This window comes from Bemisia tabaci, chromosome 2 (assembly GCF_918797505.1).
Source record: "Bemisia tabaci chromosome 2, PGI_BMITA_v3".
Taxonomy (NCBI): Eukaryota; Metazoa; Arthropoda; class Insecta; order Hemiptera; family Aleyrodidae; genus Bemisia; species Bemisia tabaci.
In genome coordinates this window covers 60,046,920-60,073,038 of record NC_092794.1, presented here as the reverse complement: position 1 = coordinate 60,073,038, position 26,119 = coordinate 60,046,920, and the positions used below count along the sequence as shown (strand labels likewise).

Genomic DNA, 26,119 nt, shown 5'->3' with positions numbered 1-26,119 from the left:
TATCCTAACTTACAACAAAATGACTTGTTTGCGAGAAACTTCTTTGGTCGAGATGAAGAAACGTAAATGAAGAAATGAGTCCGGAACATCTCGACCAGGTACAGGCCGCTGTGTTTACATTAGGAGTCTGGAGTATCTCGCCGCAATTTCACTTGAAATCACCATGAACAGATCAACGGGGTAACTGATATTTGATTTTACGAAAGGGATAAATGTTAGACGCGGACGAAAGTTCTTTCGTCAAGGTGAAGAAACGCTAACGCTGAGAAATTGAGTCTGGAACATCTCCTAGAGGAAGTCCGCTCTGGGCAAGGTAGATTTACACAGGTACAGGTATGGAAAAGTTGAAAATTTCCCATGAGCCTCAGTACGTGTCACATGACCTCGTGACGTAGGTGAAGGGGCCCGTTTTTTAATTAAATTACAATCAAATTAATAACATTCAAACGTTTGGGTTTTTGCGTTTGGCCCAGATATTCCAGACCAAATTTTCATCAAAAACCAAAGTCTGTCATCGGTGTCAAACTCGCTCCTAATGTAAACGAACGGCGACTCCGGACATAAACAAAGCGTACCCAGAGTTAGAGTCCCTTTATACCCAGAGCCAAGGTAGATTTACACAGGTATGGACAGAACTAAACAACTGGCCTCTGATTGGCTCTCCAGCGGCCCCTTAACGTCAGCCATTTTGGATGTTTTGATTATTTTGATTTATTATGTTCGGTTTATCGTTTGTCAAAATTTTGTGGGATTTTTTGCACAACTTTGGTTATGCGATATTAATTTTAGCGTTTAAACGCACAAACGTTTGAGTGAACAGATTGGCCCAGATATTCCGGACCACATTTCACCAAAAACTGCTGTTTGTCAAACCGCCGTCAACACCTACCAAGCGGCGAGTAGGCCTTCGGCCATGACACCGATTAATTTAAAATACGGCTGCGAGAGGTAAATGCTTTCTCCGTGGTTTTAGATGCGATATGTGTGACCTATTTGGCGATGAATTTGTGATAGTTGGCATAATCACAGCTTCGTGACAAGAATCTCGTGAAATATTTCATGAAGTTTCAATTTTTCCCATCTTCCGGTCAACGAAAGCTCCACCAATCGCGTACTAGTGTACTAACCGCGCTCGACGCTGATTGGCCGTTGCACTTGACGAGCGGCACGTGGCGGGAAATCACCGCGAGCAATTAAGGGAATTAAGGCAGAATTTTTTCGTGCTCGAAGATGCAAGTTGTGAGACCTCTCCTGAGATGAATTGTTCCTAATTTGCATAAAGGCTGCTTTGTGTCAAGTGAACCTTATGAGAATTCGTGAAATATTTCATAAAATGTCAATAAGCAAATTTCCGCGACTGGATTTGGTTCACTTTTTGGAACCAATCATTTCGGTGGTAAGGAGGATGGGGAGGGAGGGGGTTGACGAGCCAAAAAAATGAATCTCACCGGAAGGGCTCTGCAGGACACGACCAGCCCTAACAGGAGAATTTCAGAGGACTCCCCCGGCTACAAAAGGGTATCCGGAGTTAGTATTTCAAAAATTTGGTAGTTTCAATTCAATTTTGAGTTTTTGTTATCGAAAATTTAAGATTAAAAATATATCATGCGCATATTTAGCACAATCCTTCGTATAATATGGAGGGACCAGGTAGATTTCCAAGAGGCCATACCTCCCCCCCACTTCCCCCATTTTCCATGCTCAGCGCACCGCGATATCAAAACTGAAGCACACAAAATACTTATATCCTACGCCTTTATGCAGCTATTCGTGCCTGAGAGATATTTTCATAGTATAAACGAAGAATTTAAAGCGCTCCAGGGCCGGATTAAGGGGATGGCCATATGGGCCGCGGCCCATGGCGGCAAATCTAGGAGGCGGCAAATTTTGCAATTATTTTAAAAGTAGGTATAAAAAAAATCGAATTTAGAAAATAAATTACAACCGAGAAAAGGCAACAAAATCTCTCATTTCCTGAGAGTATAGTAATTTCTAATTTTGTCGTCTTTCAGTGATACAAGAGACAGCACCTTTAATTAGTCGAGTTAAGAGAGAAACCAAACACGCAATTTGGCCTGGAACTTACTTACTTAGAGAGAAATGATGACGAGGACTTGAGATGAAAAGGAGAGCCCTCGGCGCGGCGGTCGGCATGTAACACATATTAGCGCCTACAAGACTGCACGAATACTTCACGCATTGCATCAAACACAGTGCGGTCACTGCAGTCAGCGTGAAACGGATAGCGCCTACAAGAATGCATGAATACTTCACGCATTGCGCCAAAGACAGTGCGGTCAGCGTGAAACGCTTAGCGCCTACAAGACTGTCGGAATACTTCACGCATTGCGCCAAACACAGTGCAGTCGGCGCGGCGCGGCGGCGGAAGTTAAAATCATTAAACTACATTTATGTTTGTTCTTTCATAATTTTTTCGTTCATTTCTTATGAATGGAAGGCCTTGTCCACACAGAGATAGGTTTACGGAACTTAACTTTCGCGCAAAGTTCCGTGAACTTTTGCTAGTAGTGTTGACAGGGCTTCTCCAAAAAATGTGTTCAACACGAGTAAACGCGTCTTCTGCATCCTTCCCCCGCTGGCACGTTCACTTGATGGTTTTTATTGATGTTTCAAAACGAATGAGAAGGGGGCGGCAAAATACAGGCGGCCCATGGGCGGCAAGTAGGTAAATCCTGCCCTGAAGCGCTCTGCCTTTTCCATTCCGGATCCTCGCAGAAAAGCCTGCCGTTGGCGCCGCGTCTGGCCACGGGTGAAGTGGTGAGTGCCTGAACAGTCAAAACGCCTTCACTTCCGTGCGTAGGCAACACGAACATCCATGGAGCCCGAATAGTTGCATCCAGGAGTTTAAGTGGAATCTGTATGGTGTCCGTCGCATTTCGGCACAGAGAGCGCTTCGCTTGCTTCTCTTGCTCCAAAACTTAATTCTAACGTTGCCTCTTATGCCAATGAAATAAGCTCTCACTGACTTACCTCGGGACGCTGTCAATTTTCCGTACACTGCTTTGATTTTTTATATGTATAAGAACGTAGCCGTAGCCACGTAGCCGTCCTAAAATTATGGCTTCGACCCCTATCTTCTCTGATCTAGGAAACGACGACCTCGGCAAAGTCGTTCATAGTCACCTCAGGAAAAATTCAAGCTCGCATCTCGACATATTTGTATTTTGTGCTGAAAAGTTGGGAAAAAATCCGGTCAGAAATATGAATCAACCTACGGTTCGGTCGAAACCGCGCCAAGTAACGAACAGTAAATCAGTGGCGTGGCGTGAATTGCGATCCATCGATTGTTATGCCATTGAAACCTATGGTAAAGAATCGATTATTAGGGTGTTCGCTGCAAACACCCCGTTTATCTATCCTTTTCCATAGGTTTAAATGGCAGATCAATCGATACGTGGTACGTGAACATCACCTTCCTATTCCTTTAAAAAATCGAGGAATTTCAAAGGCTCAGATCTGATTGAATTTTGCAAATCCTCAGACGCATTGCTACACTTTAAAAATAATATTCACGTGGATCGACGGCAAAAATATCTAGATTTCAGTAGTACAAGGAATCGCTCCTTTGTTAAATATATAGAAGACGGTCCATTTGAAGATGAATTTAAATATCACCGTACGTACAGGCAACATGTCTCCAGCGGACCGCAAATAAGACGATTATTTATCTCATTCTGTAAACTTACAATCAGACCGAACCATACTATGACAACGCATACACCTATTTGCAGATATCGATGGTGAAACTACCAAACCACGTATCTCGGTTTGCGACGTCGTAGACTTCCTGTCATACTTTATTTTTTAAATGAAAAACTACTTAACGTCCAGTCTTGAAAATTTCTGTGATTTTTCCTTTTCGTGCGGAGAAAATTCTGTGAAAATTTCAAGGAATGATATTGATTTAGTCTACTTCAAAAAAATAAAATGTGAGCGTAGATTTTTAAACACCGCAAACGAGATACGTGGTTTGGTAGTTTCACCGTCGATATGTCACTCAAGAAGCGCCGTCAATTACACCGCATAGGCAACAAACCTACCCGGGAGCGCGAATTGTTATCTCCTTTCAAAAAAACACACATATTTCCCCTGGTAAAAATTGGCGATAAGAGCTGCGTTTCAAAATACCATAGGAATTCTTATAGCCGGCTAAAGAAGGCTACAGAAAATCAAATAGCTGGCTGTAGAGTGGGGAGAAAATCATACGGCCGGGCTATACGAAGCGATAAAAAATTATGTAGCCGGGCTATAGTTCCTATCGTCGGGCTTTACTTTCTATCGCCTGGCTGTTGCTTTTTCGCCATCGATTATAAAAGGTTATAAGAAATTCGTGTGCTTTTGAAATCATTAAATTTGATACGGAACCACCTTAATATTTACAAAACACACGTTATATTTTCCTTTAATACATATTTTTTTTTCATCAATTGAAACGAGAATAATCCATACAGGATGTGCAAACATTTCAAAATCATGAGTTGAATAACGCTGACTCCACTAGATCAAATATTAGAGCCTAACACAAAGCGGAGCGGCGACGCACTGGCGCCTACAAACCTAACAGGGATACTTCACGCATTGCGCAACGCGTGAAGTATCCCTGTTAGGTTTGTAGGCGCCAATGCGCGTTTCGCGCTCTCTGCCCGCCTGCCGCACCGCAGCTTGCCACGGCGCTTGAAGCAACTATTTCACACCAGAGGTATTGCACAGTATCATACGAAACTGAAGGCACTCTAATATATTAGGAATGGCAGGCATCCATCAAAAGTACGGAGCTTTCCTCGCAAAATAAATCAAGATACTACGGCCCAAAAAGAGAGCAGTATTCCAAAAACTCACCAAGTCCTAGCATCCGTAATTAGTGACGTTCAGCATACACTTTAGCGCCTGGCTGTGAGTTGCTTAATCGCCATCGGCTATAAAAAGCTATATAAGAAATTGTGTAGCCGGCTATAGAAGCTATTGGAAATCTTGCAGCCGACCGTAGGTCTATGGTATTTTGGAACACAGATTCTACTGCCAATTTTTACCGGGTCGCTCCTCCGTTAACATAAAAAAAGCCATTAGAGAAAGCGTGCCTAAGCTTACTAGCAGATATCATCAACCTAAATACGTTCTCGGCCAATTTGCCGCACAGGCAAGCAACAATGCAACATACCGGGGAGCGCGAATAGTTATCTATTCGGAAAACGCAAATTATCTCTAAACCAATATTTGCTCACTTTTTATGCCATTTTTAGATTTGTTGGTGGAGCTTTGCTTTACTTTAGAGATTCTCGGCTGAGGAGAGTTCGGTGCGGGCATTAAAAACCACATTATCCTCGCCCCGTAAACTTCGATAAAGCTATTGGTGCATACTGTCAACTTGAAGTTCGCCTTCAATTCTACCGCATAGGCAACCGTATGTGAACATACGGAAGAGCGCGAATAGTTATCTCCTGGAGATATTATATTATCTTCCTTTTTTTTGTGAGATAAGAGAAATTTCACGATCCTGGCAGTATGTTGCATTGCTATTGGTCTCAAATAGTAGAATCTGGTCGTGACTAAACCTTATTAGAAAATTAATTCATAATAGAATGGAGAATTTGCAGATGTCTAAAATTTTGTAAATTTCACGTTTGAAAGGAAACTGCCGAGAGAACTGAGCACGAGGATATCCTTGATTTCTTAATTAAACAATTAATCGTGCAAGTATGACTAAATAACCTAATCTGCTAAAACATATGTGTTAAATTGATAATGCCGCAGATGACGTCACGACGCGGCACATTTTCTCATATTTGAATCTATTTACCAACAAAATCCCATCTCAGAAAAAAAAATATGAAAAACACTGCGAAATCAACTCCCTAAGAACTCTCAGACGAAGCAATCAAATTTTTACGTGCAAATTCTCCATAGAGGCGCGAGAGCCCTAGTGCAGCTTACTGCATGGAAAATTAGTTGGGGTGAAGGTTGCGATGAAGTTACGGCCGTTGCGCTTCTAGGACTTAATGTCCACCTACCTTTCGTCCATTAAATAAATGTCCACCGCTGTTTATGTCCACTAAACGTTAAGTCCAGTCTTTATTAAGTCCACATGATTTAATGTCCGACCATGAATATGTCCAAAATGTGGACATGTTACGTCCACATTTTTTCTTCTCATAGGAACCATCTCAAAAATAAATGCACACTACTACCACCTTCATTCTTAAAAACATTTCATTCATGAATCATGTCATGAAAGAGAGCAGACGTTGCGCTCCTAACGAAGAGGCATCATTTTGGAGGTTCCGGAAGTGGGTTCAGTGATCGGGACGAGAAATGCCTGAAGGATGCCGTGGGGTCGGGAGAAAAAAGTAGAGTCTCGAGCTGAGCCGGTCAAATTCGATGGCGGCTCCTCCGCTGAATGGCTCATTGTGAGCCAGAGCCGAACGTGGCATCGGCATGGGGAAGAGGCAGAGGCGAGACCGCAAGAGCAGGAGCCAGGAGCGTTCGCCGAGGAGGGTTGGACAGTGAGCAAGGTTCTTGGTAAACAGGTGGGGGAAGGTCCTGGCTCTTGGTCTCGGTCGAGTCTCCCGGTTCGTGCCACGGGCCAGACAAGGACGGACAGATCGCGCCGCCACGGGCCAGACAAGGACAGACAGATCGCCACCGAGCCACACAGCTAGGCCTCGGCTTCCAGCTCGCTAGTCGCTAGTCTGTCCGCCTGGCTCTGCCGAGAAACTTGTGACGCTGCGCGAGTGAAGTGTTAATGGTGAGTGTGCCCCGATTGGATATCGCCTCGCAGCTTTCATGGAAAGGCACAGGACGTCCCTGCACTCGTCCCGCATGAAAAAGGAGACCCGCACTTTTGTCAGCCGGAGAATGTAGCCCTTCCACTCCGCTGAAATGATCGGTGAGTGGCGGCCCCTTCCTCCTGTGTTTACCTTTACATCCGGTCGCCGCCCCTAACCTCTCGTCGACAGCAACAGCCCGCGGGTGAGAAAAGGGACGAAACTGAATTTGTTACTTTTACCCGTTCGTGTCCGAGCACGGAGCTGTTGAATCCCCTTGACTGTCGTTGCATTCGAGTGCGCTCACGATCAGTTGGATTGATGGAAAAGTGAAGGGCGCCACGGATGCTGTGATCTTGACCTTTCAGATTCCAAAACCACTTGGCCCCTGCTGATTGAGGGGCGCAGTTTTAAGGCATCTTTGCGGACCGAAATGTTGCCTGGCAATGTCGCGACAGCTTAATTTATGCGACGCGTGGAAAATCTGTTGCATTATAACAGGGTACCATTTAAGGAAAGGACAATAAGTTCAATTTTGTACCTTTCACATTTTTTTGTGAAACCGCGTATTGCCACGGCGGTTTTCCCAAATTTTCGCTCAGTGCATTACTTTTCGAAGAGGAACACGCGTACTTTAAGGTTTGAAGTTCGCGCAGAATATTCTGCTGACAGAGAGGAAAATCGAGGTTGTTTATTTTTTATTTTAAAAAAAAAAATCACGTTGACTTTCCGGAGAAAAATAAAGGAGGTGTGACAGGAAGTCTGCGACGTCGCGAACGGAGATACGTGGATTCTCACTTCGGCCGTCGATAACCTATCAATACGACGTATCCTCACGTAACGCGTGCCAAAAAATCATAACAAGTGACATAATGTGGGGACCCAAGATTTGTCGACCTGTCGTTCTGTGAATGTAAATGAACCCTTCTGCACTGAAAAAAAAAATTCTCGGCGTTTTTACCAAGGTCCGTTGGTACCTTTATCATCTCACTTTTTTTACCAATTACTGGTAATTTTACCAAGACAGACCGGTAAGCTTGCCTAAAAACAGGTATTTTTACTGTTTTTTTTTTCAGGTAAGAATACCTCTTTTATTGGTAATCAATTCCCCGTAACTTTGCCATTTTATCTCGGTAATTCTACCACAGTCGATAAAAAATATTGGCGTTTTTACCAAGGTCCAGTAAAATTACCAATTCCATAAATGGTAATTTTACGAAGGAAAAACTTGGATCAAATAGAACCGTGAATTCTTGGTAATTTTACCCTTTTCTTGGTAAATACACAGATATTTTTTTTCAGTGTGACATGCGACCTTGTGAGGGATTCGAACCCCCTCGCAAAACGGATGTATTTGCGGATGTATATCAGGATTTATGATTGTTTCGATGTCTGATTTTTTAATAAAATCAGAGCGGAGACACGCAGTGGGCGAGCAGGTGGAATTTTCAATTGCGGGGGCGGGGGACTTGAACGAGCGGGGTCACCCGTGCGGGAATTTGAGGGTCACCGCGGCGGAGTCACCGTCCGGAATTTCCCAAAATTTTAGCATTCTTGCTGGCAAACGATGTATGAAGAAAACTCATTACCATAACATTGTGCTTCAGCATACGTTCCGAGAATTAAAAGAGACCGTTGCCTCGAGCAAGGAGTGTGGAAATGTATGTGTTCAACAATGCGCATAACCAAGTAGAATAGTGATCGCGATAGATTGCGATTCGATCGGTCAGATTATCAGTGTTTTATCGACGGCAATTTAACGCGATCCATCCGTCGCACGGTGGATCAAGTTAACGAGAGAAGTCGGACAAAATTTGGAAACTTCAAAAGCTTATAACTCCGTTCTTACAGTACTTTGAGGTCGTAAAAGTGGTTCCATTGGTTTTCTCGTAAAATTTACTTTTAGAAACACCCCTAACAATTTAAAATGTGCCGAAATAAACATCTAAATTTTGAGTTTTAGTTAGGAATTTCATGTCCGACCTCTCTCATTAACTCGATCCACTGTGCGTCGACAAATGCTACTCGGGAGGTGGTGCGATGAAAATTCGTCAGTTTTTCTGCCGTGCTAAGGAAAAACGCCGAATGAGCCTTCGGGCAATGTCAAATTTTCTCCAATAAAATAAAAATTTTCGAAGAAAGTGTCGGATATTTTTCTTCCAATTTTTCAGAGAATTTCATTCTCAATGTGATTTGAAGTATATGAAAATTTCAAGATAAAATATTCATAACTTTCCTTAAAAACTACCGTTTTATTAGAAAAAATTCGGCAACCCCCGAAGGCTAATCATACGCCGTTTATCTTCAGCGAGACAAAATTGTTGGCGAATATACCGTATCAAAAAACATCGGGGACGAAGCTAACCACAGATTTTTTGAAAAGCAGTTCCTTCTCCGCTAAAAATGAAGAGTAGGAACAGCTAAATAAAAGATTGTCTCCTAATTTGGATCTTTGTCGATATCAGTTGAGATTCAATCAACTAAGAAAGTGAAGTTTAGTGATCATTGACTATTCTCCACTCATTTTTATGGATAGAAATCGAGTGCTACCTAAGACAGAGGTTGAATCTACGATATCGGTGTTATCATATTGCTGAAGATATTCGCAGTGTGGCCAAAAATTTTTCATGGGGAGCGACAGCGGGGATCCGAAGGTGGAAATTCCTGAATGCCAAAAAATGACGTTTTTCTGGGCAAATTTTCCGGTCATGGCGGGGAGAGGGATGAGTGTCTACTGTCTAGATCCCTTGGACTCCCCCCCCCCTTGCCCGCGCCTTTTAATGTCTAATATTCTGCAACGTCGCGTCGCAGACTTCTCGTCGACTTTATTTTTCGAAGAAAAAAATTAATGCAATTTTCTCTAAATTCCCATCCGGCTTTTTTTTTTTTTTTTTTTTTTTTATCTTTCTCCGCAGTGCTATAAGTGGCGAAGATTTGGACAAGTCCCGATCTCGGTACATACGTGTTAGCAGATTTCATCATCGATGTACGTATGTAAATGCGGTACTATTTTGTAGTGAATATAAATTTACCACGGAAAAACCAATATGGTTGTAGAACAGCTGGTATGAACTAAATGTCAAATTCTGCCATTACACTAAGTAATTACGGGGGGGGGGGGGGGGGTCGAAAATATTGAAATTATCTGATTTTTCCTAATGCTAGAGAGTCCACTCGACAAAGACCATGTACGTAAAGAGGAAAAAATCGGCTCTAAATATTTGCCAATCGGAAGAGTAAGGATAGTGTATTCTTTTAGAGTGTTTCGAGGAGTTTAGATCATAGAAATCCTCCAGGTTGGTGCAATATGTAGAACATAGAGCAAGAATATCGATTACGGCGGCGAGCTGTTTCGGATGACATCACCCGATGAGTGGATGAGTTGGTAGTTTAGTATTGGCTAGAGTTATACATCGCCTCTAATGACCCATAATCGATTAGGCATGTATGAGCTCGACACTGCGTGATCTTCTTGCAGCGGACCTAGTTTCTCCACAGCTGAGGGTTCCAAATTATGCACCCCTAAAAGAAGTCCGCGGGGGCAGACTATACTCCCGCTCAAACGAGGGGAGGGGGGGCGTGTGTTGGCGGACTGTTACCAATATACTGCCGTGCTAAGGAAAAACGCCGTATCAACGTTCGAGAGTTGCCAAATTTTCCCGCATAAAACATGTATTTTTGATGAAAGTTAGCGTATTTTTTCTTGAAATATTCCGATATTTTAGATTAAATTGGGAACAAAATCGTCTGAAAAATTGGGCGGAAAAAAAGTTCAGAATTTTCCCAATAAATCCGTAGGTTATCAAAGGAAGTATGGCAACGCCTGAAGGTTCATACGGCGTTTTTCCTTAACACGACAGAATAGCTCAGCAGACTTTTTCGGCAGGGAGCAGTAGGGGAGGGGGGGGCGCGAGGTCCGAATTCCCGTGTAAAATTTTGCTAGAGACAATATGGTGCCACGAACAAAAGGGAGGGAAACTCATGAGTAATCGGATGTAACAGCGCTGATTTCGATAGTTTCACTCATTAAATGAGAAAACGTATTACTGAGTGCCCTTGCTTTGGAGCTAACAGCGGTAAAAAGAAAAAACTATCAGAGCGAAATCCTCTTCCTCTCTGATTAATAACGCGCCCTTATCAGCCGCGAACGTCCTGAGCTTCCGCTTTGATATCGTAATCAAATTGTCCATAACCAATACTATCCTTTCGTTATTGAAACGTATCTCGTAAACATGCAGCGCCCTGTCATCAGTGACGTTTTCGCCTAAAAATTCAAGCGGTTCGCTTTTCCTTTTAAAATCCCTTAACTGCGGTTCATCTCGGAAGAAGCAACCGGAAGTTGTCGTATGCAAGCTTACCCGGCGGCAACAGAGGAACGGTAATCTAGACCGAATTATTTCAACAGCTTCATGGTGAGATGATGGACACGCATTTGTCTCGTTCCATGCGCATAAACATTGATAGCACTAACGGACAATGCGCAAACCTATTGGTAGATATCGTCAACTTGAAGTTCGCCTTCAATTTTGCTACATAGGCAACAAACATACCGGAATAGTTATCTCCTCGAAAAACACACGTATCTCGCTCCCTGAACTACAACGCGATGGTGCCAATCAGGGTGGCAAAATTTCATGGAAAATAAAATTTTGAAATTTCTCGTGAAATATTTCATGAAATTGAAATTGATGAAAGATATTGAAAAGTGTCGGCTCCTTTTCATGTCTCGTAACATGTAAAAATCGTGACTTTCTTCTATTTTTGTGTGTTTTAGTGCGGGTTGCATACTCTAGCCCCTAAAAAATATGAAATATTTCACAGCCTCGTGAAATTTCATGAAATATTTCACTGAAATTTCCAATCTTTCATCTCTTTCTTACGTTGCATGCCACCCTGGTGCCAAAATATCGCGTAATTGACCCTGTTGGCAGATATCATTAACTTGAAGTTCGCCTTCAATTTAGCCGCATATGCAACAAAATACGCGCAACATACGCAATACGTCTCGCTCTGGGGAGCGCAATAGTTATCTCCCCGAGAGACACAGATATCACGCTCCTTCACCTTTGACTGGATAGGGTGTACAGCTTTTCATCCCTTAGAAACTGCTCAGGGAATAGCTGTTCGATAAATTTCATTGTAATTCAGGAATGATGTCTCCATCTATCAAACTGACATTTGAATCGACGTATGCGAAAACGTCCGATGTCCAAGACAGTGTTTCAGAATTCGTTGTAACTTAACGACACAAGATGGTTTAAGACGTTAGGAATGCAGAACAATTTTGTAAATAATCCCCTAAATGTAATTAAACGTTTACAAAAGAGATCGATCCTATTCATCGGTGTCGTGGGACAAAAGAAACCCACCGCAATTATGAAACCCTGTTTCGGCTTTTGGACAACGGACGTTTTCGCATACATCGATTCATTTAGTTCAAAATCCAAAACTGACCAAGTCCAGCTACTCCTCAGCTGATTTCATCTAGTTGATAGCATTTAAAGCTGCGGTATAGATGATGGCCACTCTACGAAAAAAACTACGCAGGACTCCGTAATTAGCCATGTACTCTGTGCGCAGAGATTAGGTCAAGCGCATTAGCAGAGATGCCACGTAATAAGTTTGTAGGTACCGAATTCCTCCGACTGATCCGTGGTATAATCCAACGTTACAGTCGAGAACCGCATTTTGCGTCCTCCGTCCAGCTGGAATCCGAATGGGCTCTGTTCAAGATACAGCAAAGTCTCAATTATCCGCGCCTCGGTTATCCGCGATTCGGATTATCTTTTCTAATGCATGGTAAGTGCCTTACTGATTCCTTTAAAATACAGTCTTTCCGATGACTTTTTCCGGCCATCTTGCGTAGATTCGGATTATCCGCGATTTTCCATTATCCGCGGTATCTCCGGTCCTAATTATCGCGGATAATCGAGACTCTACTGTATAAAGTTGCGATTAGCCCTGAAAACTTGAATTTAAACCTAACTTATTTTGTAAACTCAAGGGTCTGTCTTTAAATTAACTCGGCAGTCTATATTGGGGGAGGGGGGGGGACCAATAGGTGCTTGATCATGGAGGAGAAGTTCATGCCCAGTCCCAGCGTAATAACATAACGCTAAAAACGTCTGAAATCAGTGTGGGTCCAATTTTTGAAATAATTACACCTAATAAGAGCCTCGACATTGATGTAAAAATGACAAACAGAGTGAGGTAAAGCTCGGTGAAAAGAAAGCTTTTGTGATCCCACCCTTCCATATGGATGGAAATGGTTATTTTCGTCAGAAAAATAAAGATTTATTTTATACGTGTCGCAGACAATTAGCAATCGCAGTTTTCAAGCAGTACAAGTGTTTCTTAGATAAAGCGCAAAAATCTGCATCGGCGTACTGAAGGTTCAATGGGTAATGGCCTTCAAAATCATGATCTCGGGTTGGAGCGCCTTCATTTTTCGTGATACTCTACGCTTTGTCACGGAGTTAGTTTAGTTGCGTGTCTGATTTGAACCCAACTAAGACTACGGATTTCACCACGCCGTCTCACAAGTGTGCCTGTCCATGTTTTTGTGGAGGAGAAAGTGTCTTTTCCACATTAAAGGCAAAGTAATCAGTTCTCTAATCCTCTCACTTCATTTCTGAATTTTATGCTTTTCTAACTATTCACAAGTGGCTTGCTAATTGCCTGCGACAAATGTACACATTCAGGAGACTCGCATTTACTAGCAACTGACAACAAAAAACCTGCTGCTAGGTCTAAATGATCTGTTTTCCAATCAAGTCCTCCACTGGTTCCAATTTTTTCTTTTTGTTTTTTCTTTTAACTTTTATTACATAAAACGACTACAAAATACTAAGCGTTCCGAAAAAATTTTGCTACTCGGAAGGCTGACTCGGTGACTCTGTCTTCGACATATGGCGTATGGAAAATCTACATTTGCGCCCTTGCGAAAGACAAAAAACCCTTTTTCACCACATTTAAAATCCAGATGTTGGTCGTGATTTTTTGAGCCTGTGTAATGATGGAATTGTGTTAAATAGGATAGGAAGTGGGATAGTGGGTACTTTTGTTGGCTTAACGGTGGCTGTGACGGTGTTTGTTCTGCCTATACGTATTTAACGTCGCGCGGTATTGTTTACTTGAAACGCTTTTGTTCCTCATTTTCCAACGCCCAAGCCTCCGCTGTATGTCCTCGCGGATGATTAAAACAAAGACAAACAAGCCGTCGAATTGGGACGACGGAAAAATTATGTACCGCAAGAAAATTGAATCCGAAAATCAGCCCGAATATCTTCAATCATCAATTGCAACGAGGCGTGCGAGGTAACTTCCTAGTGCTCAGGGCTCTAGAATCATCAACCAAACCATTCATAGATCAATATACATCAACAGTAATCATACTTCTTTCCGAATTCTTTATTCTCTGTATTTTTTCTGTCTTTCACGAAGTTTCGATGTTTGTTTTGGAATAGAACACATAAAAATCTGCAATAGAACCATGAAGACAGCCAAAGCTATATAAATTCTCACCTGTCATTATGAGAAATCATAAAAATTCCCTGTTTTCTCGCAGTTTCCTCTCGAATTTTTTGCTGTTTTTCATGAATTTCCTCGTTTTTCAAGTTTATCAGGTGGATGGAAACGTCAACTAACAAAGTTTACAGATCCATACCAGTACCATAGTCTGGGGTGGGGGGGGGGGTGTAGGAGGAATGGCTCTTTGGAATTTTGGGGACTCTACTTGTGTAAAGCGTTAATAAACGGTTAAGTCCGTAAATGTAATTTTTTAATCGAAACCAAACCAGCATTTGTCGAGACTCCTTTCAAATTTCTTTGGACCGCGCTTGGATTTAATATTCTGGAAAAGAAGGGTCCTGACGACTCAGAGTTTTTCTCTCTCATGTTATTCAAATAAAATTCTGATGAATTTTTAACTTCCAATCATAATCAGGGCGGATTTTCCTACTTGCCGCCCATGGACCGCCTGTATTTTGCCGCCCCCCTCTCATTCGATTTTGAAACATCAATAAAAACCATCAAGTGAACGTATTTAACTTCTGCCGCCGCGCCGACCGCACCGTGTTTGGCGCAATACGTGAAGTATTCACGCAGTCTTGTAGGCGCTATGCGTTTCACGCTGACCGCACTGTGTTTGGCGCAATGCGTGAAGTATTCATGCATTCTTGTAGGCACTATCCGTTCCACGCTGACCGCACTGTGTTTGGCGCAATGCGTGAAGTATTCATGCATTCTTGTAGGCGCTATCCGTTTCACGCTGACCACAATAACCGCACTGTGTTTGATGCAATGCGTGAAATGTGTTACATGCCGATTGCCGCGCCGAGGGCTTCTCCTTTTCATCTCAGGTCCTCGTCATCATTTCTCCCTAAGTCTAGTAATATTCTCTCTAAGTTCCAGGCCAAATTTTGTGTTTGGTTTCTCTCTTAACTCGACTAATTAAAAGTGCTGTCTCTTGTGTCACTGAAAGACGACAAAATTAGAAATTACTGTACTCTCAGGAAATGAGAGATTTTGTAGCCTTTTCTCGTTCGTAATTTTTCTCTCTAAATCCGATTTTTTTTATACCTACATTTAAAAAAATTGCAAAATTTGCCGCCCTTTAGATTTGCCGCCATGGGCCGCGGCCCATGTGGCCACCCACTTAATCCGGCCCTGATCGTAATATCCCTCCATGTCTGAAACAAATAAATTGAGGAGTGGAACTGAACAATCCTTAGATTCTCCAAATTAAACATTTTTTGTCATCATATGGACGACTTTATGCTAAAATGAACTATGTGCGCAAGGTTTGCGTACAACATAGTTCCTTTTAGCATAAGTACGTCCATATACACAGGGCAGCAATGAAGAGCTAACCACTGCACTGGTGTCCGACGTACGCCAGGTATAGACGCTATTAGTGCCACGTCACAGTCGGTATCGATTGTATCGAACTGGATCCAAACAATCAAACATAACCTCATCTTGACACCTCCCTCCCAGAATTTCACTGTCAAAAGCCAAGAAACTGGAGTGGCATAGGAGTGGCCTAAATCATGGTGGCCCTCGTGGGTATTTTCACCTTTCTGAAACTGCTTTATCCCGTCAACTTAACAATGCGGGAACGTTCCGCGATTAAAAGAGCTGTCTCTAACACAACTTTTTCTCAAACTGAGCGAATTATCTCTGAAATTCTTTAGTTTCATATTGAATAGTAAGGTTATGTTTGATTGTTTGGATCCAGTTCGATACAATCGATACCGACTGTGACGTGGCACTAATAGAGTCTATGGTCCCTGTCCTCCGCATTGAATGCTGTTCATTCACCTTGACGAATCACTTCTTCCTTCACGACTTTTCCCCTCCGAATGATGCTTCGACGACGTAGACTCTTAACTATTTCATCGGCTTTAGCTGAGGTATAGCGAATGATAATAATTGAGGATGACGTCACTTTGGCATAAGACCGAGCGAAGAGGTCAAAGCTGATCAGGGTGACGCTGCCATAGACCGGAATCTGGTCAGGGTCACCACACACGTGAGTCCATCGTCTTCCGTCGCGGCACTCGCAGCATGGAAGTGCTCAATTTTAGCTCCTTCATCGCTGTATTATTGAGCACGGGAAACGCACAGTATTAGTCATCGGCGATAGGATTTTTTTAAAATAAGTGTACTCATTGTCGGACAATATGAGGATACGCACATTTAAGTAAAAACTGGGAAAAAGACGTAAGTATATACCTCGGTTTGCGAACCCCGGTAAAAATTAGCGATAGGAGCTGCGTTTCAAAATACCATAGGAGTCCTTATAGCCGACTAAAGAAGGCTATTGAAAATCATATAGCTTACCCCCACAGTCGGGCTATAGTTCCTGTCGCCGGGCTTTACACTTTATCGCCATTGGCTGTAAAAGGCTACAAGAAATTGTGTAGAAATTCGTGTGCTTTGGAAATCATTAAGTTTGATACAGAACTACCTTGATATTTACAAAACACACGTTATATTTTCCTTTAAAACATATATTTTTTTTTCATCAATTAAAATGAGAATTATCCACACAGAGTGTGCAAACATTTCAAAATCATGAGTAGAATAACGCTGACTCCGCCAGATCGAATATTAGAGCCCAACACAAAGCGGAGCGGCGACGCACTGGCGCCTACAAACCTAACAGGGATACTCCACGCATTGCGCAATGCGTGAAGTATCCCTGTTAGGTTTGTAGGCGCTAATGCGCGTTTCGCGCTCTCTGCCCGCCCGCCGCGCCGCAGCGTGCCACGGCGTCTGAAGCAACTATTTCACACCAGAGGTATTGCAATATCCAAATTGGAAGATTTAGCCGAAAATTTCGTGTTCGACCTCTTCTATTAGCTCGTTCCTCTGTGCCCCATCGGCGCTATCCGCCCATAATATACCTAAGTTGCTAGGAAAAATTTGGCGCTTTGAAAATTTAGGCAGTTTTCATTCCTTTGCCATTGCGCCTTTTCTCCTTTTAAAAACTGTTGCTGCACAATACAAAAGTAGCACCTAAAAACTCTACTTCCCAAGTCACATAGCCCAAGTAGCAGTGATTGTGTTAAGTTGCGATTTGACCGGGGAATGTTTCGCAATTTCATCGACGTCGACTTATTGCACTATCATCGGATAAAAAAGTGGGATGAAATACATGCGATTTCACTGATCAATATGCAAAAAAAAAAAAAAAACAAAAAAAAAAAAACGCTGGTCTATCGACGGCGATTTATTGCAATATTATCGAACATAAAATCATGATAAATAGATAGAGATGAAATTTCGATTTTATCAAACACGATTTTATAGAGATAAAATTGCGACGCGATTGAGAATAATCGCTCGGATGTTGAATGATGATACTATAGCGATTTCATCCACAAAAAATCCTAAAAAATTGCGACTTAATTTCAAAATATCGCGATTTTTCTGTTGAAAAATGCTACTTAGAAAGCTCCAACTCAGCCCCCTATCGCGTCACACCTCTGTGGAAAAGAAAAAAGGAAATTTTCTCTCAAGATCACGATCACGAGTCATTGGCTATCGGGTGAATCCAAACTGACGCCCAAAAACGGCGGAAAACAAGTAGTTTCCCTGTCTATGGAGGATGTCGTTAAAACTCGCTTTCAATTCACCATTTTCTTCTTATTTTTCTTTCTCTATTTATCGTATTTTGTCACCGATTCGCGGAGCGTTGCTAATTGAAGCAGAGACGGACTCAATGCTGGAAAGAGCGCGCTACTAAAGAAAAGAATGCATAGTCCTGTGGGACGGGGGACACCAGGTACGAGGCGGGGGTCATGGAAAATAGAGGAAACGTGCGGCGGCGGGAGCGCAACTGGGTGTATTTCTGCGAAACGAACCATGTGCATTATAACGTGAGCCCTGTTATGCATATATTCTTATGGGTCTGAGGGCTCATTTCTCAATGCACATAGTTCCGTTCGACAGAAATACGTTCAACTGAATGTGCAAGTGAACCAGTTTTGTTTTCGTGTGACACAGTCTCCATGATTCCATCATGCTGATTCTCCACCCCACACCGTTGAGTATTCAACTCGGCCATGCGATCCAGCCCAATTTATCGAAATTCGAACAAAGAGGACGGAGAGGATGTTGTGTGTAAAATATATCGCATGCGTGATGTCCACCGTCCACTGCTCATTGCTCATGCTCCGGCAGTGCTGCCTGTTCGCCGAGGATCTGCGAATTTTCCCACTGGGCAAGAAAATAATAAAATATACGAACGATTGTTGCGGGAAAATCGGCGTCTCCGATGTGAGCACGCACAGCGGCCCAGTTTAGGAGAGTCCCTCTCGTTGGAACAGATCTTTTTAGCGCGCTGGAACGAGTCCACCCACGGTTACAGAACGCGCCGTGAAAATTCCTTTTCTCTCTCCGATGTTTCGGGAAATTCAGGAAAGCGAAGGGGGCCGTCGCGATGGCCCCCTTTGCAAAACTTTAACTATACAGGGTGGTCCAGGGTTAAACAGCCAGACTGTAGGAGCGTGTTCTATGGGTCAAAATAAGATTTTTTGGTTGTAAAACGTTTTTTTCCAAAAGTGCCCACAGTCGGAGCTGCGGCCCTCCAAAATTTCGGAAAGTAAATAGTTTTTCCTAAATTTTTGCAACAGTTGTGAACCAAATCTCATGAAATTTTGAATCTTCCCGTAGTTTTATGCCCAGAATGCATAAATGATCTAAAAACAAACCAAAAAAAAATCGAAAACTCAATTAAAAGAAGGCGGGGTTTGGGGGTGTTTCGGCTCCTGCAGTCTGGCCGTTTCAAACTGGATCACCCTGTATGGTTAAGCAAAACGAAAAATTTTCGGAAGTATACAATTAAATTTTACTAAAGAAGTTTTTAAACTTGTACTTGTACAATTTGATTCTTTTATCAGTACATCTGCGACGCGGTGCGATTGTGGTTTAGCCGACGTGTCGGGCTAAACTAGGAATTTTCCATTGTGGAGGGGGGGGGGGGGCACTTAAGTCAGAGGCAGTGGCGTGGCGTGAATGATCGATTATCCATATTTCCCCATTTGAATCCTAGGTAATAAATCGATTATTAAGGTGCTCACTGCGATAAATCGATCCTTTTCCATAGGTTTAAATGACAGATCAATCGATATATCGCAAAGCACGCCACGCCACTGGTCAGAGGAGGAAAGACTACCCCCTCGATCAGTGTGGGGATTAGGGAAGTCGTTTAAATTCGTAACCCGCATGTGACGTCAGATAAGCACAATTTGTGAAAGGAGCTACCCGAGACCTCAATGGCTAATGAGTTAGGCGGAAATAAATTAGCAAACGCCGTTGGACCCACCGTCCTATGTTGAGGCTAACTAGTTTTTTCCGTGAGAAGTCGCGAGACGTTGTGTGGGTAATTGCAACGAGAAAGTGAGGAAAGTAATGAGTTGAAGATATTTCGGAGCGATGGCGAATAAAATAATTAAACGGGATGAGCCCCCTTAACTCGGTCTGTGGGAAGCTGCGCCCGGATTTGGCTCGTTCTTAACCACGAAAAAGTTAATTTATGGATTCGGCGGACCCGCGTATCCATTTTGCGGTAGAATCAAATTGAACTTCTATTATTTTAGGCTTCCTCTAATTATTTAATCACCACCAAATTGTAGGTATAGGTGAGCATTTTTTGGGATCCTGAAAGTTTCAATTTTATTATCTCTCCCTCCTCACCCTCAGATCTGAACATGTATTAAAACTATTCGAGCCGGGTTCGAACCACTCTTGAACCTAAAAATTCAGCTGAGCACGTCTCGAAATTGTAGAACGACGAATTTTCTAAATAAATTTTTGACGCAATATTTTAGTATCATTTTTACTCGTTAACAACCCGCGACAAGCTATTTTCAGACCGCTAATTCTGTAAATGATGCGTTTTTCCTTTTATGACAATGGCCGGTTGCCGGCGGTCTGGAAAAGCGGGGAAGTCAGGGACTTTGCGGAGACCGGGAAAAGGTCATGGGATGCACGCAAAAATTCAGGGAATTTAATGCGTTCAGCAGAAAAGAGTGTAATTTAAAGAAAAAAATAAAAGTGGAAGTTTTAGTTGTATGTCAGGGACTCCGAAAATTTTGGATTCTGAGTATTAAAGTCAGGGAATTTGAAGATGAAGATATTATGGCAAACCCGTAACCGTGCTAACGTATCCTCTAAGTAGCCAAAATAAACTATTTTCGTTTTGACGTGTGAAGTTTTTATTCACAAATTATCACGTATTTCTTATTAAACTTAATTGGGAATAAGAGAGGGGCGGATATCCGCCGCTCTCTTCCCATCTGACCGACTGATTCAGGCTGACATCAGCCTGAATCAATCTGACTCAGGGTAGTTTATGAAACATAGCCTGACGTCAGGCTGATTCAGTTTTACTATGGATGGGAGGGTCGAGAAGTGTGGCGATTGGTACTTAAATAACTGGTGAAAAAGAGCGAAAACGGGCCCGGCTATAGGCTGTAGGCCCACGACGAGGACGGTGGACGGGGCAAGGTGGGGAATTGACGAGCTTCTAACATGCTGTTATTGAGAGTGCTAATTAATGGTCATTAATGTGCGTATTCGAGTGGCAGCCGTGCAGCGAAATAATGACTCACTAACATTCGAAGATCCAGGTCAGAACTCTATCTTGTTCCGTAGCGAAGGTGCTGACGGACCACCGACCCCAAGGTCCGAACCAGAGAGCCACTGTTCCGCTTTGAGGTAAATCAGCACCGGAAGTATCCACACAAACGTCGAGATATCCGACAAAAACCCGACCGATTCAGCTTATTGGTGTTACAGCAAAAAACTGAAATAATAAGGCTGAAGGCACGTTCCAGCTACCTCATCCCTGATACAGCTCTTGAAATCCTTAAACTAGGCGCTTTTAAAAAAATGCAATATTGAAAGTTTGATTTGACTAATCGAACGAGGTAGGCATTGCGCGTACATTTACATCGAGATATTCAACAAAAAACTGACCGATTCAGCTGATTGGTGTTACAGCAAAAAACTGAAATAATAAGCCTGAAGGCACGTTTCAGCTTACCTACTCATTCCTGATACAGCTCTTGAACTCCTTAAACTAAGCGCTTTTAAAAAAATGCAATATTGAAAGTTTGATTTGACTAATCGAACGAGGTAGGCATTGCGCGTACATTTACATCGAGATATTCAACAAAAAACCGACCGATTCAGCCTGGTGTTCCAGCAAAAAACTGAAAAAATAAATCTAGAGGCACGTTTCAGCTACCTCATTCCTGATATACCTCTTGAAATCCTTTAATTAAACGCTTTTTAAAAAACGCAATATTAAAAGTTCGATTAGAATAATCGAACGAGGTAGGTATTGCACATACTGATGGTACTTAGGCATAGCTTTGACGTACGGTTTTCCTAGGACGTTTAGCGGAAATGGCCATAGCTGAAATGTGCCGAAAGAGAAAATGCCGTTTCGCACTTTTAGCACCACTCGGGTTTTAAAAGGGAATGGCTTCGCAATTTCAGAGTGAAATACACGCCAGATTTTACTCCTAGATTTTTAACAGTGTACGTAACCAGGATTTTTTGTTTGTTTTAATCGTAAAGAAAAGTCTGGACATTTTGGCACCGGGAGTCGAGACTTGAAAATTATTTTGACCCAAATAGGAAAAAGTGAAAAAGGTCCTAACATCGAGCTTTTCCTTTTGTGTAAATTCACGGACGGCCAAGGAGTCTTAAGTTACAAAGACGGTGATTTTTTTCTAAACTCAACATCCTAAGATGATTTTTTTTAAAAACACCGACTTCCATTCTGTGGTGCAGAAGGAGAAGTGAGACAAAAACGCTCATCGATCCGCTCCAGATCAGAGGCGGATTCAGCAATTTGGCAACACCGGATTTCCTCCATTAAAACCTATGCTGAATAATCGATTCTCGTCGGAGCATGTGGCCCCTCCAAGAGTCGATACATTTTCAGAGGTTTAAATGGAGAAAATACAATATTGCCAATTTGCTGGACCCGCCAATGCTCCAGGTTCCGGGAGCGCGTTAATCAGGCAAATCTCCAAGCTGAGATAAGGAAAGCTAATGACGAAATAAGTTGGGCGCTGTGCTGCTGGCTCCCGTGATAACCACCCACGTCGTTGCCGGCAGACATCCGGAAAATTCGCGGTAACCGCGAAACCCAAGCAAACCGCTCCAAGTCTGGCAAGTTCGGCCGGCGGGGAACTTGCTCTACTGTTCAACGTGTCTTCGTGCTTCTTGTACGCACTGGTCGAGTGAAAGATTTGAGAAATATCATTAAAACATCCCACAAGCGGATTTGTAGGTAAAATGAATGCATGAATGAAATTGTACATCTGACGTCCTCCCCCTTCCGCATAGAAAAAATAAATAAGTAATATGGAGTAATGGAGTATGGAGTATGGAGTAATATGGAGAAAAATATACTTCCATACACACAATGCGACGAGAGAAAGGAATGGAAACTTTCAGGCGACTATCATTTTATGATTTGTTTGCGATATGTTTATCCCAACCCCTTCCTAATGTAAGATCTTCGGCTATTTTCATCTCTTGGAGCCCCTCTTGTGCAGGGTTGCACGGGTGAAGTGAAAATTACAAGAGATTGAAAATTTCCGCGAAATATTTCATGAAATTTTGATAAACTTGTGAAAAAATGTGAAACATTGTTTCAGAGGCTGGGAATGCAACACGCACTAAAAAATACCAAAAAGCAAAAACCAGTCTCCTTTCCAAAGCGAGTCCAAAACGAACTCGTGAGAAGCGAAGTTAGACGCACGGTCCACTGCATTTGACCTCGAGCAACTATTCGAACACTCCGGAGATGAAAATGCATACCCTACGAAATGAAGGGGTTTCGCACTGTTTCGGCGACTCGCGCCTTCAAACAATCCGAAAACGCAGTTGCGCAGAGTTGAATCAGTTGAAAAAGGGAACAGATCCATTTTTGCATGAGCCTTGGTCGAAAAATGTCATAAGAAAATTCCAAATTAATAGAAGCCAAAAAAATTCAACGCAAAATTAACCGTTCTTATCACTATTTGATAGTACGATAGAAGCCAAAAAAATTCAACGCAAAATTAACCGTTCTTTATCACTATTTGATAGGTACGATATTTCACATTATTGAATACTTTATCCGGCTTTAAGGCAGGATTTGTAGAAGATATTTTTTTCTGAGTAGCTAGCTGAAGCAGACTCCTGGGCGTATAGTGAGAAGTCCCGTTTTTACCAAAAAAATATAAATGAAACCAGTATTTTATTAACATCCAACATTGAACCATTTAAAATTTGCTCGTTTTGATGTATCTCGAATCTGCACAGACAATTTTCTTGCGTCGTCAATTTTTTTTCGAATCACTCGGCTATTCCGTCACTTAAAATTCGAAAGGAAGAGGAGGAGAGGGAAAGAGAAAGAGGGAGAGAGAGTGTAGTTGAAGGTAGACCGAATGGCACCTCTTGTGTTCTTAATTATCACTTGTTCTTATGTTCTTGTCCCTTCCTTATGACCCATTGACAAAGCGATGTATTGTTTTGCAGATTTGTAAATATGCAAACTGGGTATATAGCCGTGCAACCTTGAATCGAAAACGTCTGGTCGGTTAAAAAATCTTTTATTTGCGCACGTATGCGAAAGGCCTGTTGCGTTATTTTCGTGGCGAAAAACACGTTCGCCATATGGACGTATTTCAGCCAAACGTAACTAAGTGCTTCAAGACATGAGCCCTGAGACTCATAAGAATATATGCATAACAGGTATCACATTATAATGCACATAATTCCGTTTGGTAGAAATACGTCCATATTTCGTTATGAAAAAGAACCGCGCGCAGACTGTGCAAAATTACGTTAACTTCGTCCCACTTCTTCAACTTGAGTACTTTACCGCAAATTGAACTTTTAATGTTAGAAACAAATAGTTTACATTAAAACATCACAAAAAATCGTCTACCACTAGTTTTCTCTACAATCTCTCTCTAAAAGCGTACCCTGACACGAATTTCACTCGTACTGAAACAATCTAAAATTTCTTCGGATCCATCGTCGCTTCACGAAAAGTACTATGCGAGCATTTCACAGAATAATACGGAATATCGATTTGAAAGGCTTGGAGGACAAGGCGCACAAGTGCACTTTTTGCCATTTCGAGAAATACGTGTTTGAAGTTTCGAAATTACATGGATCTTTTATGGCAGATAGAAAGTTCAAACTGACTTTTTGATGCCAAAAAATTGGAATTTGGGAGCGAATTTTTCAAAGAATATGTATTAAAACTAGTTTAACTTGAAATCATTAATACCTACATTTTTTTTTTTCAAAAACTGCATTCATGCGCCTTGTACTCCAAACCCTTCATTTATTGATGAATCAGAAAAAATCAAGAGGACGCGTAAATTTTGAAAACACCGCACTCGAGATACGTGTTTCTAAACTTTCATCGGAGTCGTGCTCGCTTGAAGTTACGACTCACGGCCGGGTTTCCTAAAAAAAAAAAAAAATTCAAAAATAAGTGAAAACTCATTTTTGCTGATGCATCTAAGTACGCTTATGAAATTCGACGCGAAGGAAATCTCTCTCGGACTCAGCAAGCTTTGAGCGTATTTACATTTTCCCGAAAACTGCATTCGTTTTCATGATTTTTACCGATAAAAACCTACCTGCTGCGATCATGGGAAATTGAACATAATATAGGTCGAGCGACGATAAACACAGTGCTCTCGCATGCGGGTTTAATGAACTGAAATGAAAAAGTCATGCTCAGTCGATACGTGCATATTACCCGACTCAGTAATTTAATCCCAGGTGTTCCGGTCCGTCCATAATTTTATTGCCGCCGAATAATAAATCCGTCCACAGAAGATGGATCAAGCGAGATTCTTTGCTGGTTCACGTAAGAATACCTTAAAAACTAGTTAAGAGAAGAACCGGGGTGGTTAAATTTTGGGGATGAAATAGTCATTCTTATTTTTATCTGAATTCTTTGTTACGATGACTCCGTTTTACTGACATATTACGAGGAATCACTTATTTATGTACTAATTAATATGCACTATGCTCACACTGAAAAAAAAAAAATTATGGGCTACATATAGACATACCGTCCGTTCCGGAATCAGAGGCCAAAAGTTCCGGGTGCTGTAACCGTAGCTGCGATTGCTCCGGGTGCTACGCCCGGTACTTTTGGCCTCTGAGCCCGGAGTGCGGAAGGTATGCCTATATAACCCGAAAGTGCGGCTTCTACGGCCGTAGTTTTTTTCAGTACATACTTATTGTATACGCTCTATGGTAAGAAATTTGAATTTTACGTCTGTGCAGAGACCATCATTGAAATAATAGATTTTTCCAGGGAAACGGTCATTGCAAAGTGGCATCATAGACTAAATGCAATCTGGCCCCTTGCAAAGTCAAGTCTCAAAAGGAGGGAAGGGGACGAATCATACTTACGAGATCGATTAAAATATTTTCCTCGTTGAATTTAACACGGAAAAAAAAACGAGCACGGGGTTGTTGGACGATACGGACATTTCCAATTCGTTGCGGCAGTGCCCCAATAAGTTAGGTTATACTAACCGAAATATTGCGGTACTATTAATTATGGCAAAGTCCATATCATCAAACAAAGGGTAGCACCACAATTTTAGGGGAAAACCTTAAACACTTTGTTCCCGTGAAGTTTTAGAGAAACTAAAAGCGTTGAAGAACAGAGGTCCTGAACATTTAAGGAAAACATTATTGTTAGAATTTATTGAACATTATTAAGAGAGAAATGGGACAAGATAATACATTATTTAAGCACAAAGAACCACATCAGTCTTGTTGCGTCGTTC

The 26,119-nt window shown here is 42.1% G+C and overlaps 1 protein-coding gene across 1 annotated transcript in view; it reads left to right on the top strand.

Annotated features, from left to right (window-relative positions):
• Window positions 1–6,584: 6,584 nt before the first annotated feature.
• The window catches only part of LOC109042703 (uncharacterized), a 40,894-nt gene continuing 21,359 nt past the window's right edge, over window positions 6,585–26,119 (top strand). The window contains exon 1 of the mRNA XM_019059595.2: window positions 6,585–6,904. Within this exon, the coding sequence (XP_018915140.2) occupies window positions 6,898–6,904 (7 nt within the window). The 5' untranslated portion in view covers window positions 6,585–6,897. The remainder of the gene's footprint in view (window positions 6,905–26,119) is intronic.